The 18,793-nt window shown below is 33.7% G+C and overlaps 1 protein-coding gene across 1 annotated transcript; it reads right to left on the bottom strand.

Moving 5' to 3' along the window:
• Positions 1–891: 891 nt before the first annotated feature.
• LOC107816358 (putative serine/threonine-protein kinase PBL7) lies at positions 892–7,108 on the bottom strand. The gene is made up of 5 exons (XM_016642062.2): positions 6,862–7,108; positions 5,029–5,198; positions 3,308–3,497; positions 2,406–2,797; positions 892–1,583 (listed from the first exon to the last, which is right to left on the bottom strand). Exons 1-5 carry the CDS (start codon positions 6,944–6,946, stop codon positions 1,320–1,322), a joined length of 1,101 nt encoding a protein of 366 aa, XP_016497548.1. The 5' UTR covers positions 6,947–7,108; the 3' UTR covers positions 892–1,319.
• Between the last annotated feature and the right edge of the window lie 11,685 nt (positions 7,109–18,793).

Genomic DNA, 18,793 nt, shown 5'->3' with positions numbered 1-18,793 from the left:
ACCCTATTTTAAATTTTAAAAAAATTAAAAAATATACATCTGATATAAAAATTCTCTTGTTCACGCGCTTCATTTGTTGGTAAAAACACGCATTGACCACGTGGGCAAAGTGGTATGTCTTAGACACACTCTACAAAGGTTGGGTGCGTCAAAAGTTGCCCGCGGTGAAAAGGTGTTTAATGAAAATTTGGGTGTAAGGTTAATGGGTAAACTATGTATTTTGCCTTTATTTCTCCATCAAAGAAACTATGAGTACTCTGCAAACTCTTCGTTTTTCTCAACTTCCCCACAATTACACGCGAAATTCCTCACCCAATTATTATGGCAATCACCAACAGCAAAGGCGTCCCTATTATCAGAGAGTTCACAATCCAAGCACGAATTATCCGTCTTTCGGAGTTGGTTCGTCAGAGAAGTCTTTGTGGTATACCAGGCAAAATCACCGTTTGTGACTAATGGTAGGTGATGTGGGTGAGAGAAATTTTGAGATTGAGCATCATGTTTTCAGGGAATTGGGGAAGAGAATGACATGTATCAAAGTAGAGAGAGAGAAAATAGTGTAACTGAATTGCGTATTTAGTGGCTTAGGAGTAGGAGATAACCAAAATTAAATATTTTGTTATAAACATTAAAAGGTATCTATAGAATATAATTTTTTTAAATGATATTTATTTAAAATAAATAAGGTGTTAATCTTTGCTATAGGAGGTAAAAATTCCAATTAAATTCCTCAAGACAGTGAAGGATGTGGGCTTCAAATAATTTGTTGTTTTTGTTTTAACTAGCGTTCTTCATTGTTTCAGTTTTTTCAGTTTATTGTTTATTCTAGTTTACTGATTTTAGAATACAAATTCTACCATATTACATACAAAAATTCATCATACCAAATAATCACAAAAGAAAAGTGATACATTACTTCTCTTGTTTTAAAAAATTATCATCTGAGACGCTAGATACAAGCTTTCATCATTACTATCCAACAGCCAAATGGCTCTCTAATTTACATAATCTTAAAAGTAAGAAGAGAAAAAGAACCTAAAAGAATTCCTAAGAGAAAACTAAAAGCAAAGTCAAGAAGTGGGACCTAAATTTTTTCTTTTCTTTCATTCTCTTTTCATCTTGCTTCGCTTCTGCAAGACATGAAGAAAGATTTATATACTGGCAGTGGAATGCAACCATCTGCTGCAAATACAGGCATCATCTGTTTGGAGAGCCAACTCCACATCATGGAAATTGCATCTATCCTAATCCGCTGAAAAGGGCTAAAACCATGTACTTGTCTAATTCCAATATTTGATGTTTATCATCCACTGCAACAATCACAAATCCCTTCTTGGTCTCGGAGTCGACATGCCTGAGCGAGGCCTTTGGACTGGTTGAGTTCCAGGGTCATAATTTTGGGAAGCAAGATAGTTTAGGGCAGTAACTACGTCGGCTATGAGAGGACGCATGTTGGGCTGCTCCTGGACACACATTGCGGCTACTGCAAGAGCTTGATACAAGCCTCTAACCGGATACTGACCTTGAAGCATTGGATCAGCCATTTGTGAGAACTTTCTACGGTCTTTGAACAATGGTCGAGCCTGCAAATATTGAAATGAAGCTCTGAGTATAAATTTCTTACCCATAAGTAGCCCTTGACCAACTAAGAGTTCTGAACAAGAAGGCTTTTAACAACGCATCTGAAACAAAACTCTTCCACGCAATTAAGCAGCATATTTTATGACATGATTTAGAGCTAAATAATTAGCAACGCAATGGCACTTCTAGCTATCCCTTCTAAAAGCTTTCTAACAATCTCGAGAGAAGCAAGAACTGGATGAAACTAAATGTACTTTAGGTTGGTATGCATGGGATTTCAAAAGGCAAATAACTGGATAGGGCACCTTTACAACTTATTCATTATAGAAATGTAGAAGACTTGATACTAATGACACTGAGATTGCACAAAATTGCAGCGATGAGGTTCCGACTAGTAAGAAGATTGGTGTGTTTCCTAGGGAATTATATCTTTTTGTAGGTTCTCTAATACTTTGTATAACTAGTATGCAGCAGTTGTTCCCAACATTAAATAAATGATTATTTACCTTATCATAAAATAAAATAAAAAGATATGGAAACATGCTGTAATGACTTAAAGACAGCCTAGAAATTCAAAATAATGGAGAACAGCAAGAAATGCCCAGAAACCAAAAGACAACACGCTATATTCAAGTGCAGGTGAAGTATTTGAGTGATTGATTCTCGAAAGCAGGCAAAAGAGATATTTCAGAAACATTAGGACATACTGAAAATCGCAACAGATAAGGTAGTTCAACTTAATACGATATATCAACTAGTTGAAGATTTATGAAAAGACACAGATTCCACAGCTTAACTTTAATAGCAAATATATTTTATCTTACCCATGCAACCAGATTCTGCTCCCCAGCAGCTCTTGACGTGTCAATTGCCCTTCTACCACTAATAATTTCTAGAAGAACAACTCCGAAGCTGTAAACATCAGATTTAAGTGTAAGCTGCCCCGTCATTGCATATTCTGGTGCACAATAACCATAGGTTCCCATGACTCTTGTGGAAACATGGGTTTTGTCACCTACGGGACCCAACTTAGCCAGCCCAAAATCAGACAGCTTGGGGTTATAATCTTCATCAAGCAAAATATTGGAGCATTTTAAATCCCTGTATATAACAGGTGGATTCGCTTTATCATGCAAGTACTCTAGCCCCTTGGCAGCACCGGCAGCAATTTTCATTCTTGTATTCCAGTCTAGTCGTCTTTTTTTGGGTGAAAGCTCTGGATCATTTAAGCAAATACATAATATATTAAATGCCAAAGGAAAGATGCCTCAGATATAATGACACATAATGTTTCTAATTAAACAGGTTAATTAAGGGAAAGACAAAAACTTCATAAGATTATCATGAAAAGCCTACCAACTAAGATACTGTATGCCACAAATGAAATCGCAGGTCATATTTTCCATTTGCGAGCATCTGGAAATGCTTGGGAACACAAATAATTAGCTTCAACTCCTGTCAGATATCAATTTTTATAGCAAAGGAAACTATGTAATAATCTCTCTTTTTGGTTCCAGCAAGATTTAATGTCAATCCCTTGGATCACTAAGGACTTCACAAACTAACTAGAACTGTCGTCAAATAAATTCCAGACGAAAATGTCATTATGACCTAAGGTGGAAGTTAAACAATTGCCATTTGCATCTTAAGAATGCATATTTTTTTTGGAGATCCAGAATATGCAACCCATTAATAATTTGCCGCAATGAAGGCTTCACAAACATACCATGTAGATGGTCTTCCAGTGATCCTAACGGCATGTACTCGTAAACTAGAAGTCTCTGATCTCCATCAGCACAATATCCAATCAAGTTGACAAGGTGTGGATGGTGAAGTAGGCTTAACATCAGGACCTCAACAAGGAATTCCCTGTTTCCTTGCAATCCATTTTGGTCAAGTTGCTTGATGGCCACGATCTACAAAATAAAGCACTTTCAGGTTTCACAAACAATGTAAACAGTACAAGAAAAAATCAATTGATTATCCCGATCAATGGAAACAGAAGCATTCTACTACCGAGCACGGTATGGAGAAATCTAAAAGTGAACGACCCTGTGACACATGGAACATATTAGGTGGATGAACCTTGTTTTTCTCGAGGCTAGCAAGATCTAGTATCTTTTCCCACTGAGAGTACAGAAGTATAGACAAAAGCTAGTTCTGTACAGAGGAAAAAACAATTCAAAGGAGGCAAAACTAAAATGTTATATTCTAGTCGTGCTTCTACAACTTATGCTGTTGATGTAATAATTCTTGCTACAGCATCACCGGAGCGAGAGAGTTGCAGAAATATTCTTTTTTTTTTTTCTTTAATGAGAAGAGGACTAGAGGCAGGGGGATAGCATGAAAAAGACAGTGCAAGGTAAGGAAGCTGTTCAATTAAAGCACTATCAGCCAAAGGACAGGAGACGAGGCATCGTGGCATGACATTATAAGGAGGCAAAATACTAAGAGGCAAATCATAAAGGTTTTTCTTCCTCAAAGTCATCAGGAATGGACTTTTGGTGAAAACAGGAAGGTGTTGGAAGGACTTTTGGTGCGCACAGGAAGATCTTCAGCAATAATATTCATTCCCACCCCCACAAATTATGCTCTATTCAAAAGTGGACTCCAGTAACAGCAATTCTGAATTGTCGAACTTGGTCAAGATTTTAAAGTGTGAGGGCTGGTGAAGCTAGTGCGGAAGGCAGACAAGAAAGAAGCAGATTGGACTGTTCCATCTCATTAGACTTAACCCTAGAAGCAATTTAGGGGGGTTACAACAGTACAGTGTTTGTTAGCATAAAGCTAGAAGGATGAACCAGCTGCTGCTTGTTTCTTCTTTAAAGTTGCTGCTATTTAATGAACCAAATGGCCTACACTAAAATAACTTCTCCATAAGCAGTCTTCTTATGACAAGCAGATGATAACAAGAGATTGGCATGACCTTGAGGTGGAATTGCATTATGATAATTTAAAATCTTCTATTTGTGCAGAGCGTTGATGAGGGGGTCAATTCCCTTGGTGTCAGTTTTATTAGTCTACCTATAAATGAGAAAAATTAAAAGGTTCTAGCTCTAAATCAAGAACCTGATACTATATTAGTTATCTTCCGTTTGTCGGAGTAAGTGGTTTCACAATAGTTGAGCTAAACCGGAGTTGAAGTCAGATTTTAAAGATAAACCTTGCATCATCACCTCAAATTAAAAATAGAAGATCAAAATCTACTGTACGTGCAGTGAAATTCATGCGGCTGCTCATGAGTAATTAATGAAGTAACTGTCTTCAAAATTCTTTCACTAGTGTTAAAGGCTTTGCACTTTCCTCTCCAAAAGGAAGGAAGCAAGAAATAGTACAGCATGAGATGGGAGAGTTCCACCTAATAAGAACAAAAAATGTTTGAAGTTATAAAGGGCAGGTTACACTCGTATTTCCATTTTTAAGAGTTAAATTATGAGCTAAACAAACCTGATTGGTTCTCTCTAACCGCCCTTTATATACTCTACCAAAGCCTCCTTCGCCCAAGAGATAATCTGCCCTAAAATTTTTGGTTGCAGCAGCTAATTCACGAAATGTAAATGTATGTGCTGCTATATGTCCAGATCCACCATTTTTGGAGCTATCCTTCTTCAGTTTTTCTGAAACAAGAAAAGTGAAAATTGTTAATTTTTCTGAGAAGTGAATATGTGGAAGGCTAATGTCACTTCCAAGCAGCGTCTCATTGCTGAAAGGAAGAGAGTTCTGCCTTCACTAACCATTTAGGAGACCAAAAACAAAACAAACAGAGGCAGGGTGTTTTCTGATCATACATAAAACCAAAATGCTTATCAGCAGTAATAGTACATTGTGCTTAATAGATTTACAGTGTCCATAAACATTGCCAGACAAGCAACAAAATCTTAGTACTCCCTCCGTCCCAATTTATGTGGCACTGTTTGAATTTCTACAGTCAAACAAGCTTTTCTTTGACCGGAATTTTTCATGTGCTTTTTTAATATTTTGAATTGTTAATTATTGTGACTCATAGTACTTCTTACATCGTTTTCAAATACGTAATTTATTTCCAAAAACTTAAAGATTCTATGTCCAAATAATTCACGGTCAAAATTAAGAAGTTAAACCCTCGAAATCCAAACGGTTCCACATAAATTTGCGACAGAGGGAGTAATAAATATAACAGGTGCATTGATACTACATTTTTTTTTTTACAATTTGACAATCTGATAAGACAATTGAAAAGTCCCAATGTTAACAGCATTCGATGGCAAAATGAAAAATGATTCATTTGCAGTGAAACATTCTAGTCTAGTCTTGATGTGTTATCAATTCACCTCGACACAATAGCTCCAAACAACTACAACCCCTTTTGAAGAGTGAACTCTTGTGCTCAAAACTTAAAAGCAGCTTGAGCAACATCACTCGAGGATTAAAAGACAGCATTCCGAGAAGGTCAACTTCGTCTGACCAAATTAACTGGACAAGCAGCCAAAACTAGAGAAATGCATTGCATTTAACCAAAAAGACCATTAAGACTTGATTTTTATAGAATATCTCAATGTTTCCCTAAATATTTCCTTCACTAGCATTGGCTCGATTCCAGTATAAGTTGAAACCACAGAAGGCATGCACTGCAACAAAAAGCTCCTATTGTGAAAGTTTAGCCGCTTTGTACTATAATCTTGACGCAAAGTCTCAAATTACCTAATACCTATATTAAGTTTAGTACTCCATCTGCCCCAGTTTTATGTGGCACGCTTTCCTTTTAGCTTGTCCCCAAAAAAAAGGACACTTTTTTATATTTAGAAACAACGTAAATTTAAGCTTTCTATTTTATATTTCCATCTTATGTCTGCAACTTATTTCAGACCACAAGTTTCAAAAGTCTTTATTTCTTTAGTAAATCGTTGTTACCAAACTCTAAAATGCCAACCTCAACAAAGGGAACAACCAAAAAGAAACACACAACAGAATGGAACAAGGCATCTCATAAACTATACTATAAACAAAAATCACCAAAGTGGGACCATTTCCAAGAAAAACAAAATTATTACCAAAAATCAAAAGCAGATTATGCCTCATGAAAAGCTGATTAAGGTAGCTATGCAAGTGGGTATTTGCTATGTACCAAATGGTGAAAGTTCCAAAGAACCAACACAAGAAATCACCAGAAGAAAAGGGGAACTTTTAAATTCCAAGATAGAAGATGGTAATTAACAAGAAATAAAAGAAAGCTTATAACTTTGATTACTGGTAATGAAATGTCTTCATAGTTTTCAATTGTACTAAAGAATTTAACAGTACCTAATGAGGATGGGATCTGATCAGCAGACTTGCTATTTTCATGCTTCTTTACTAATTTCTTGTTTGAACAAAGGAAACATCCCATTTCTTCTTCTTCTTCTTCTTCTTCTTCTTCTTCTTCTTCTGCCTACGTATTTTTTCTCAGAGAAACAGAAGTGAGAGACAACCCTTTGAGAAAAGGGAAAGCAAGAAAAGGCCGACCAAACAGGATTTCTGACAGTGTGGAGAGAGATAGAGAGAGTAAATTCGGACAAATGCCTCTATGGGTATATACCTTTTTGTTTGGAAATCATTTTGCTTAACTGCCCTTTGTTTCTTTGTTTTTATTAAATAGATCCAATATTCTCTATTAAGTGAAATAAAGTTAATATTTCTAATAATGAAGTTCATTATTTGCAAATGTTTGTTAGGCTATCATTATTTGAAATATTGATAAAATGTTGAAAAGCTTGTTTGAAGAGTGTTTCAAGTGAAGTAATGATTTTACTCACAAGTATCTAACTTCTATCTAAATAAAATTCATGTTCAATCGCAATTGAACTTCCAAATAACATTACTTTAAATATTCCTTTTTTATATCAACCAATTATTGTCTAAAAGCCTGCCAATTTTTTAGGAGAAAAAAGTTAAAGTTGTGACAAAATTGCAACTCTTACGTTTGTCATGTTTATGATTCAGATTATAAATTCTTTAATTTGAATCTCCCAAAGTATTGAAAATTATAATAAAAGTATAATTGTACAAATATTATTCAAATTTTAGATTATGTCATTACTGATGCAAATGAGTGACGAGAATTTTATCTTTACAAATCTGCGAAACTTTTTCTTAAGCTGATCAATTTACTGATCACTATGGTCACTCAGATCTTGTTGACACTATTGGAGCATGTTAAGAAGTCATCTTCTAATTCGTTGATCTATTAAGTTGAGACTGCTCTGTGTATAGTATTTTAGACTCATACTTCATCGTTGTCTGATTCTTGCTATTTTTAAATGCATAGGTCAAATAAAATTTTATAGTTGTTGGATATGAAAATTATATATCAAATAAAATAATATAATTGAGGGGGAGAATTTTTAACATATTAGTATAACTTTGTATCATATTTGTAACAAAATCAATTTGATGCATAATGAGATAAAACAATTTAAATGTATACTAAAAAATCTAGCAAGACATGAAATAATTTTATATGAGAGAAAAATCTTTTAAAGTCGGTCATAACTTGATTATTGCATAAAAACGAGAACAATTGTTTAACTCTATCAAATATCAAATAATATATTGACTAAACAAATACTATAATACATTTATAATTTATATATTGTTCGTAACAAAGTTAAATTTAAGGCGTACATGCTTAATGAGATACAATAGTTTAAATGTATACTCAAACATCTAGTAAGACAAGAAATAATGTAATATGAGTAAAAACTTTTAAGATCGATCACAAATTTATAGTTGCATAAAAAGGTCATATTCAAAGGCCAAATAACATATTGACTAAACAAATACTATAACACCTTTTATAATATAATAGCAAAAGCAAAACATGATGATCCAAAAGATAAAGTTAATAGTATACACAAAATAGATAAAACAATTTATAACTTGAGTCATGTTTTTCAAGAAAAAATGGTATTTAGAAGGAAAAACACATGTTATCATCAGACCAAATACATACTGAAATGAGCTAGACAAAAGTTATCATAAATTCATAATTTTGTTATTGAAATGGTTGGCGTAAAATTGAGTAACTCGAGAGAAGGGCGTAAAGGTACAAAAAAACATGAGAAGTTGGGAGTGCATACTTCAAAATAGTTCAATGAATTAAAAGAATAGTAATAAGCTAAAAGTTAGAGGGTAGAAATCGTAAATATGTAGTACTACAATCCGTTTGAGTTTTAATTCTTTTTGTCGTCCTTTAATTAATATTTTTAAAAATTGGTCCGCGGAAATCACTCAGTCACTACTCAAGTGACAAATTGATAATTGTGGAACCATGTCAAAATGACAAATTTAACCTTGTAATTTCTTTTTCATTAGTTAAATGGAGGATAAATTGGTCTTTCTAATCTCTGGTTTTATGAAGAAGTAAGCCCCGAATTCGCAATTTTTGTCTTGAATAAATTTCCCCTTTAAGCAAATGGAATTTGAATAATCCTTTTGCTTAGCTCAATGAAAGATAAATAGTTATTTGTAGGAAAGTCTCCATTAGGCGGCAAATCGCGGCTTGGGAAGAGTTTCTTAATAAATTATTCGATTATTATTTTACTTATTTATTTTTATTCTTTTAAAAACTATTCACATTTATTGTCTTCTAAACTTTACTCTTTGTCAACAATTTATCCTACACCCTCTATCATAAATTTTCTTAAGACCGTTGCAGATGATGAAAAAAATTAACCATATTGCATTATGCAAATTTTAAATGGGATTCACGTTGAACAATAGGCATTTCAAATGATCTTAATTTATGCGTCATAAACATTTATGAAAAATTAGTTTGGAAGTTAAAGTATGATTAGCCATTGGTAGTAATACTGCCAGAGAAAATATTTATATTATTGCGGATGCATATCAAAAAATTTACCATATACTTTTTCGACCAAAAAATTGCATAACATTGACTTTATTGTTATAAATAGTTTGTACATTGGATGCTACATTGGATGCCCATGTTTTGAATAGCATAGTTTGTACATTGGATGCTACATTGGATGTCCATGTTGTGAATAACTTAAAGATTAAATCTCTTACTTTATGCATCATCTTTATTTTTTATGCCTATAAAAGGCTATGTAATTGCAATGGAAAGATACACCAAAGTGAAAGAAGAAAAGACTTCTTCCTTCTTTCCATCTCTTCTTATTTACATTTTACTGCATTGCTTTTATTTTATAACACGTTATCAGCACGAAGCTCTAATTTTATTCTTAACTCCCGCTAAGTTGAGCCATATTTTATTAAGGTATGTATCATTATAATCATTTTATTTATGGCAGTACATATCATATGTTCATTGTTTGCAGATTACTTGTGCTCTTGGGCATCTTAAATATTTTAAGTACATTGCAGTGATAAAATAACTATTTTCTTCCGTGCTCAACTCTTAGACGACCTCAAAGTCATCAAACTAGCTATGCACTAATGACATACTTATAATATTCATGGCCTTCCTGGATCAAAACATATCTTTAAGGCATTTTGAAGAACTGTGAGAAATGAATTGACAAGCAATAATTTTATAGTTTAATTACTTTATATTTATTGGAACATATAAATAATGTTAGTCACGTTCAATTCTATTAACACATATATATCAATAATATAAAGTGAAATGAAACAAGTATGTAATTTCTACTTTATGGCAAGAATAAAATGAAATAGTAGATTGTTAACATGATATAACTCTATTTTCATTTCTTTTACCTTAATCGTTTTGTTTTCATTAATTGTTTATTATTATAATTATTTCTCTAACTTATTCATCTTTTATGATAGTTTTCACTATGTCAAATTTATCAAAACTTGAATTTGTGGCACTTGACATCACCGGGAGGAATTATTTATCATAGGTCATTGATGCTAAAATTCACCTTGACACTAAAGGTCTTGAAAATACTATTATACAAGGAAATGAAGCATCAAATCAGGATAAAGCGAAAGCCATGATTTTCCTTCGTCATCATCTACATGAAGGGTTAAAACTGAATATTTAACCGTAAAAGATCCACTTGAATTATGGATTAATTTGAAGGATCAGTATGACCACCTAAAACTTACGGTGTTACCGAAAGCTCGGTAGGAGTGGAAACATTTAAGGCTGCAAGACTTTAAAACCGTAAGTGAGTATAATTTTGTTGTCTTTAAAGTAAGTTCTCTATTAAAATTATATGGAGACACTATCACACATGAGGACTTATTAGAAAAAATATTTTCTACTTTTCACGCTTCAAATGTGGTGCTACAACAATAATACCGTGAAAAAGGTTTTAAGAAATATTCTGAGTTAATCACATGCCTACTTGTGGCAGAGCAGAATAATACTCTATTAATGAAAAATCATGAAGCCCGTCCCACTGGGTCAGCTCCATTTCCGGAAGTGAATGTTGTAGCAGCATATGATAAATTTGAAAGAAAACAAAATAATTACTATGGTCGTGGACATGGTCATAAACGTGGACGTGGCAGGGGGCGAAATAATTATCGTCATTATGGTGGAAATAAATTGGAGAACAATAAGGGTTCTCAAATTAATCATTCAAAAGGTAAAACTAGTATGTGTCACCGATGTGGTATGAATGGTCATTGGGCACACATTTGTCGTACGCCAGATCATTTTGTCAAACTTTATCAAGCCTCCCTCAAGAAAAAAGAAAATAATGTGGAGGCACACTTGACCTTTCAAAATAATGATGATGAAGCAGGTCCCTCAAACAAATATGATTCTAAGGCACATCTTGCATATAAAGATGGTGATTTTGGAGGCCTAACAAATATTACTCATTTAGAAGCTGGAGACTTCTTTGAGGATATTGACTGAAGAACTAATCATCTTACTGGAGAATGAAGCTATAAAAGTTGTTATTTTTATGTTTGCAACTAGTTTATTTTTCTTGAGTGTATTTTCCTAATGCATCATGTGTTGCTAGTTTCTACATTCCTAATGTATTTCTTAATATTTTTTTTGTTTGTCTTTCATATTTCTTATGATGTATTTTCTTTTTATGAAGAATATGAAAATTCCCCAGTCTTCAGTTGGACTCAAGATTAATAAAGATGATATATGTCTTCTGGATAGTGCTACAACACACACTATTTTAAAAGATAAGAGATATTTCTCTTATTTGGTAATGAAAGAAGCGAATGTTAATACAATATCCGGTAGTACAAGATTAATTGAAGGTTCTGGAAGAGCTAATTTATTACTACCAGGAGGAACAAATTTGGCTATTGATGAAGCACTATATTGTAGTAAATCTCAAAGAAACTTATTAAGTTTTAAAGATATTCGACAAAATGGCTATCATATTGAGACTACAAATGATGAAAAGATTGAATATATTTATATTACTATAATAATGTCCGGTAAGAAATATGTGCTTGAAATGTTACATGCTCTTTCCTCTGGCTTATACTACACAAGTATTAGCAGAATTGAAACACATACCGTAGTAGACGAGAAGTTTACTAATCAAGATAATTTTATTATTTGGCATGACCGGTTGGGCCATCCTGGTTCTAATATGATGCGTAAAATAATTGAGAATTCACATGGACATGCAATGAAGAATCAGAAGATTCTTCAATTTAAGGAATTCTCTTGTGTTGCATGTTCTCAAGGAAAATTAATTATTAGACCATCAACTATTAAAGTTAGGATGGAATCTCCTGCATTTCTGGAATGTATACAGGGTGATATATGTGGGCTCATTCACTCTCCATGTGGACCATTCAAATATTATATGATTTTGGTAGATGCATCTACAAGATGGTCACATGTGTGCTTAATATCAACTCGCAATATGGCATTTGCGAGATTGTTGGCTCAAATAATAAAGCTAAGAGCACAATTTCCAGATTATGCAATTAAGACAATTCGTCTTGATAATGCTGGTGAGTTTACATCCCAAGCCTTTAATGATTATTGTATTTCAACTGGGATAACAATTGAGCATCCGGTTGCTCATGTTCATACACAAAATGGTCTAGCAGAATCATTGATCAAATGCCTCCAATTTATCGCTAGACCAATGCTTATGAGAACAAAACTTCCCATTTCAGTATGGGGTCATGCTATTTTGCACGCAGCAGCACTTGTGCGCATAAGGCCCACAAGTTATCATAAAATCTCCCCATTGATATTGGCTTTTGGTCAGGAGCTAAATATTTCCCATCTTAGGATCTTTGGTTGTGCGATATATGTTGCAATTGCTCCACCACAACGCACAAAGATGGGTCCTCAAAGAAGGTTGAGGATATATGCTGGATATGAATCTCCTTCTATTATAAAATATCTAGAGCCGATGATTGGAGATTTATTTACGGCAAGATTTTCTGATTGCCATTTTGATGAATCAGTATATCCAACATTAGGGGGAGAAAATAAGCAGCTGAAAAAGAAGATAGATTGGAATGTATTATCACTGTCTCATTTAGGTCCTCGAACAAATCAATGTGAACAAGAGGTTCAAAAGATTATTCATTTGCAAAATATTGCAAATCAATTGCCAGATGTATTCACTGACCTACCAAGGGTGACTAAGTCACATATTCCAGCTGCTAATGCTCCAATTCGAGTTGATATCCTGGAAGGATAATTAATTAAAGCAAATGAGTCTAATCCATGCTTGAAACGTGGTAGAACAATCGGTTCTAAAGATAAAAATCCTCGAAGAAGAAAATGAGCAAGTGATCAAAGTGAACATAACACAGAGGTAGTGGCTCAAGAAGAGCCCCAAGACGTAACAAATGATAAGACCTTAGGGGAGGTCCAGGTACCTAAAAATAATGAGAATGAAGAGATATCAATAAGTTACGTCTCAACCGGGAAAAGATGGAACCGGAATAATATTTTTATCGATGTTGAAATAATGCAACAAGATGAGGATCTAGAACCAAAATCTGTCAATGAATGTAGACAGAGAAATGATTGGCCAAAATGGAAAGACGCAATCCAGGCAGAGTTAACTTCACTTGGAAAACTTGAAGTCTTCGGACCCATAGTTCAAACACCTGAAGGCATAAAGCCAGTAGGGTATAAATGGGTTTTTGTGCGAAAACGAAATGATAAAAATGAAGTCGTTAGATATAAAGCATGACTTGTGGCACAAGGGTTTTCCCAAAGGCCTGGAATTGATTATATAGAGACATATTCTCCTGTAGTGGATGATATCACCTTCAGGTATCTCATAAATATGGCAGTGCAAGAAAAACTTGATATGCATCTAATGGATGTTGTTACAGCCTATTTGTATGGATCATTAGACAACGAAATTTTTATGAATATACCTGAGGGATTTAAAGTACCAGAAGCATATAAAAGTTTTCAAGAAACTTGTTCAATAAAGCTTCAGAAATCTTTATACGGATTGAAACAATCAGGTCGTATGTGGTACAATCGCATGAGTGAATACCTATTGAAAGAAGGGTACAAGAATGATCCAATTTGTCCTTGTGTCTTTATAAAAAGGTCTGGATCTGAATTTGTTATAATCGTCGTATATGTTGATGATTTAAATATCATTGGAACTCCTGGGGAGCTTCCAAAAATAGTAGACTATTTGAAGAAAGAATTTGAAATGAAAGATCTTGGAAAGACAAAATTTTGTCTTGGTCTACAAATTGAGTATATGAAAGATGGAATATTTGTCCATCAATCAACATACACCGAAAAGATTTTAAAGTGATTCTATATGGATAAAGCACATCCATTGAGTACCCCGATGGTTGTGAGATCACTTGATATAAAGAAAAATCCATTCCGACCTCATCAAAATGATGAAGAGCTTCTTGGTATCGAAGTATCATATCTTAGTACAATTGGGGCATTAATGTATCTTGCCAATAATTTCCAACCAGATATAGCTTTCTTAGTAAGCTTATTGGCAAGATTTAGTTCTTCGCCAACACAAAGACACTGGAATGGTATTAAACATATATTCAGATACCTCCAAGGGACCATTGATATGGGTTTATTTTATTCAAATGAATCCAAGCCATCATTGATTGGTTATGCAGATGCAGGATATTTGTCTGATCCACACAAAGGTCGATCTCAAACATGCTATTTATTTACAAGTGGAGGTACAACCATATTATAGCGTTCGATAAAACAAACTATGGTTGCTACTTCTTCAAATCATGCAGAGATAATAGCCATTCACGAAGCAAGTCGAGAATGCATTTGGTTGAGATCGATAACTCAACACATTCAGCAAACATGTGGTCTTTCTTCGAAGGAGAATATTCCAACAATATTATATGAAGACAATGATGCATGCATAACTCAATTGAAAGGAGGATATATCAAAGGAGATAGAACAAAATACATTTCACCGAAATTTTTTTTCACTCATGATCTTCAGAAGAATGGTGAAATAGATGTACAACAAGTTCGTTCAAGTGATAATTTGGCTGATCTGTTCACTAAGGCATTACCAACATCAATATTTGAAAAGCTGATATATAAGATTGGAATGTGTCGTCTTCGAGACATTAAGTGATTTTTTATCAGGGGGAGTAACTACACGCTGCACTCTTTTCCTTAACCAAGGTTTTGTCCCACTGGGTTTTCTTATTAAGGTTTTTAATGAGGCAGCAAGCAATGCATATTATAAATAATTATATACATCCCAATATTTTTTTTTGTAAGTTCTTAATGAGGCACATTATCTTACATGGACATCCAAGGGGGAGTGTTATAAATAATTAGTACATTGGATGCTATATTAGATGCCCATGTTGTGAATAACATAGTTTGTAAATTGGATGCTACATTGGATGCCCATGTTGTGAATAGCTTAAAGATTAAATCTCCTACTTTATGTCCATCATCTTTACTTTTTATGCCTATAAAAGGCTATGTAATTGCAATGGAAAGATATACCAAAGTGAAAGAAGAAAAGACTTCTTCCTTCTTTCTATCTCTTCTTATTTACATTTTACTGCATTGCTTTTATTTTATAACATTTACTAATTTGTTTGTCTTTAAAATGAGCCTAAGGTGAAAAAATCAAAAGGTAACGTTTATCGTTTTCTATCTAGAATTCTCCAACTTAATTTTTGGAGGGAATCTAGGGTATTTGTCGCAGGAGTGAAGCGTGGTCCACCTAATATATCACCAAGGTTTCAGGCAACGAGTACTTTTTCAATTAAAAAATTTGCAGTTTGATAATTAACAATTATAATTGTGATGATATTGTCTTATGGGTACTGAAATATGTGACTCTTTTTTTTATTCCTTTTGACAATATCTTTACTTTCTCCCTGAATTATTGATCCCAACAACAGGAAAAGTAATGATTAGAAAATTAAAATTGTAAAGAAACAAAAGTGAGGGAAGTTTTTTTAATTCTTTAAAAGGAATAAGAATACTGTCATGATGGATGAGAAATTTGGGCTCAAAGAGGTTATTGGACTGTCCGAAGATGCAATAATTGGGCCAACTATGACAACTATACTATCACCACAAAGGTTTTTGGGCTATATTTGGGATCCGGATTGACGAGTCGGGAACATTGTAATGAATATCATTTTTCCTTCGATGTACAATATTTTCCAAGTGCCTTTAAATAAGTTTCATAGTTAGCTTTCTATCCCCCGAGGGTGTCGAAGAACAGAAACAGTCACAATTATCTTCCTTAAAGCTCTTTCTATCTTCTTCTTTCCCCCTTTCTATCTTTTTCTCTTCAAGGAAAAGCATTAAATATACACTACTAATTTCTCAGTATGGCATTGTTAGAAATATCCGTTTAAGGGATGATTACCCATTAAAAAAAATAGGAGGAAGTGTCTTTTCCTTATTTTTTTCTTGAAGGAGGTTATTGTTGTCTACTCTATTTTTCTACCATTCCTTACTATTTTGGTGCCTTCAGAGAATTGCTTTTATTTCTGAATTAGTTATACTTTATGTGGTTTTCTTCTAGCTCAACTGGAGATTTGCTTCATACTTCATGAACTATGTTGCTTACGTTGTTGTTTAATTTATAAATGAACTTGTGACTTCTTGAAAAAAATTCAGTTGCCTAAATTGGTAAACTTTGCAAGTACTAGAAACTTTTGTCAAATGTGGACTTAACAAATGTAGGCAAAATTTGCAAAAGACTGTTTCTCAAATCTTAGATCCTTCCTTTCAATCAAACGAAGGGAAAATCCTCTTTTAACTACTATTTTCAAGTTTATGCAAGCTGCATTTGCATCTCTTCCTTCTTAAAGTGCAGGGTTGAAAGTGGTTACATATTTTTGGCATTAATTCTTAATTTTGATAATTTTTTCTATATATTTGGCATAACCTATAGGTTTCTGCATCTAATGTTATGCTGCCAAAGCTTATTTCTTAAAACCTGGAATTGGTTATTTCTTGCTTTACAATTTCTTTATCTGCATTTCTTTGTCCTATGATTGGTCATATCATGTATCTCTTGTTTTAATCGTCCCCATGCTTTTGGTCCTTCTTTTTCTATAGAAAAGTATTCTGTATTTATTTATTCAACCTTTTATCCTTTCTATATACTAAGAACTCTCTCTTTTAGTTTTACTTTCAACTTTACAGCTTTACATGTTTCTACGTTATACATTAGTGAGAAATATTCTAAATTTTTGTCCTTTGAGACATAAAATATAAAAGCATTCTTACATGGTTGTCGCTGAGATGGATTTTTTTAATCCATAATTACTTATTGATCTTGTTACAAGAAATGGTTGCAGATCTAGATGGAACCATTGCTCAATGCAAGATTAATCAGGGTAGGAGCTTGTGTTCAAGAGAAACTACAGTAAATAGAGAATAGAAAGAACTTCCTCTCTTACAGAAATTCTTGAAGTAGTCAGCCCCTCTACGTAGTGAACCTGATTCTGTTAAATGGAATAGAAGTACATATGGTTTTTTCTCAGTTGATGAAGTTCTGCTATCTGTTCTTTTCAAAAGGTACTGACTCATCTGGAACGAAAACTTGGAGGTGTATTTGGAAGAGCAAAGCAGCACCAAAGTTAATTTTCTTGAAGTGGACTATATGTCATAATGACCTAACTCGAGCAAACCTCCCACATGTTGGTGAAATCATATGCTTAAGATGTTATGCGTGCTTAGAGAAAGCTGAAGCCCATTTTTTCTTCCATGTACCAATTTTTTAGCTTTATTACATGTTCTTGGATGTATAGAAGTAACCATAGCTAGATGGGAAAGAAAGTAAGAACATCTTAGAAATGTATGGAATACAATTCTGACCTGCATTTCTTAAGTGTAGTTTAATATGCAATAAAACTATATATTTACCTACCAAAAGAAAATCATGAAACTCTTAAGAGTAAGTTGAGCAAGTGATTATATTTTTTCAGGGAAGTTGACCCATCACATGTTTCCTGCACTTTGTTGTTGTAAACTTCCAATTTTATTGGTTCTGATCACCATAAGAGATTAGAAATTCTCTCCCATTTGCAATGTGAATATTTCGTTAATCCTTTCTACGTTAAAGTAGTTCTACAATTTGGTGTCTTTTGTTGGGCAAAAGAAAGCAAATAACCATCCCACTTTGGAAAAGAAATATGCATATCTACACAGAAATAACACAAAATCCGAACAGTTCTAAAATCGTATTCATAATTTGCAACGTTGGGTTGGGCCCGCATGCGCGGGCCTGCTTTATCTAGTAGTAAAAGAGATCAAAACACAGAGGATATACACTCCCTGTGATAATGTGTCACAAGCAAATATAACCACTCCCTCATACCGAATCTCTTTGAAAATTAATTTTTCACCCCAGTAATCCTCATAAATCTTCCTATACAAACTAAATGGGTCCAAATTTGGACAAACACAACCATTGATGAGCACGATGAACAACGAGATCCACACAGCTCGACATCTTGCAGAGGGCAACCTTAAGGCGAACAAGAGATGATACGACCCTTGCAGTAGTGCAGGCCCATTAGGAGACATCGGGAATATTCTCTCGAATATTCCCTATAACTTGTCTTTTAGAGCTCAGCAAGATTGGGTTCCTTATATATAGAACATGAAACAACTTTGTAAGGACACTTTTTTCGGCTAATCTATAATACTTACTGTAAACTTGCTTACATAGAGGATTGAGAAGATTATTGTTAAAAGTCTTTTTTGGTCTAAACGAGATAAAGAATTCTTATCATTATTCGCTTTATCTATCTTTCATTTTAGAGATTATTATACTTAGCTAAGATTTACCCC

The sequence above is a fragment of the Nicotiana tabacum genome, chromosome 11 (assembly GCF_000715075.1).
Source record: "Nicotiana tabacum cultivar K326 chromosome 11, ASM71507v2, whole genome shotgun sequence".
NCBI classification, from domain to species: Eukaryota; Viridiplantae; Streptophyta; class Magnoliopsida; order Solanales; family Solanaceae; genus Nicotiana; species Nicotiana tabacum.
This window is presented reverse-complemented; position numbering and strand designations above follow the sequence as displayed.

Bases quoted from the DNA above. Each gene is read 5' to 3' on its own strand.
- LOC107816358 (XM_016642062.2), bottom strand. From the start codon at position 6,946: ATGGGATGTTTCCTTTGTTCAAACAAGAAATTAGTAAAGAAGCATGAA. The intron at 2,798-3,307 runs GTATGTTTGTGA...TAAATGATCCAG, and splicing joins ACTGGAAGACCATCTACATG to AGCTTTCACCCAAAAAAAGA. The intron at 1,584-2,405 runs GTAAGATAAAAT...CAATATTTGCAG, and splicing joins AGCAGAATCTGGTTGCATGG to GCTCGACCATTGTTCAAAGA.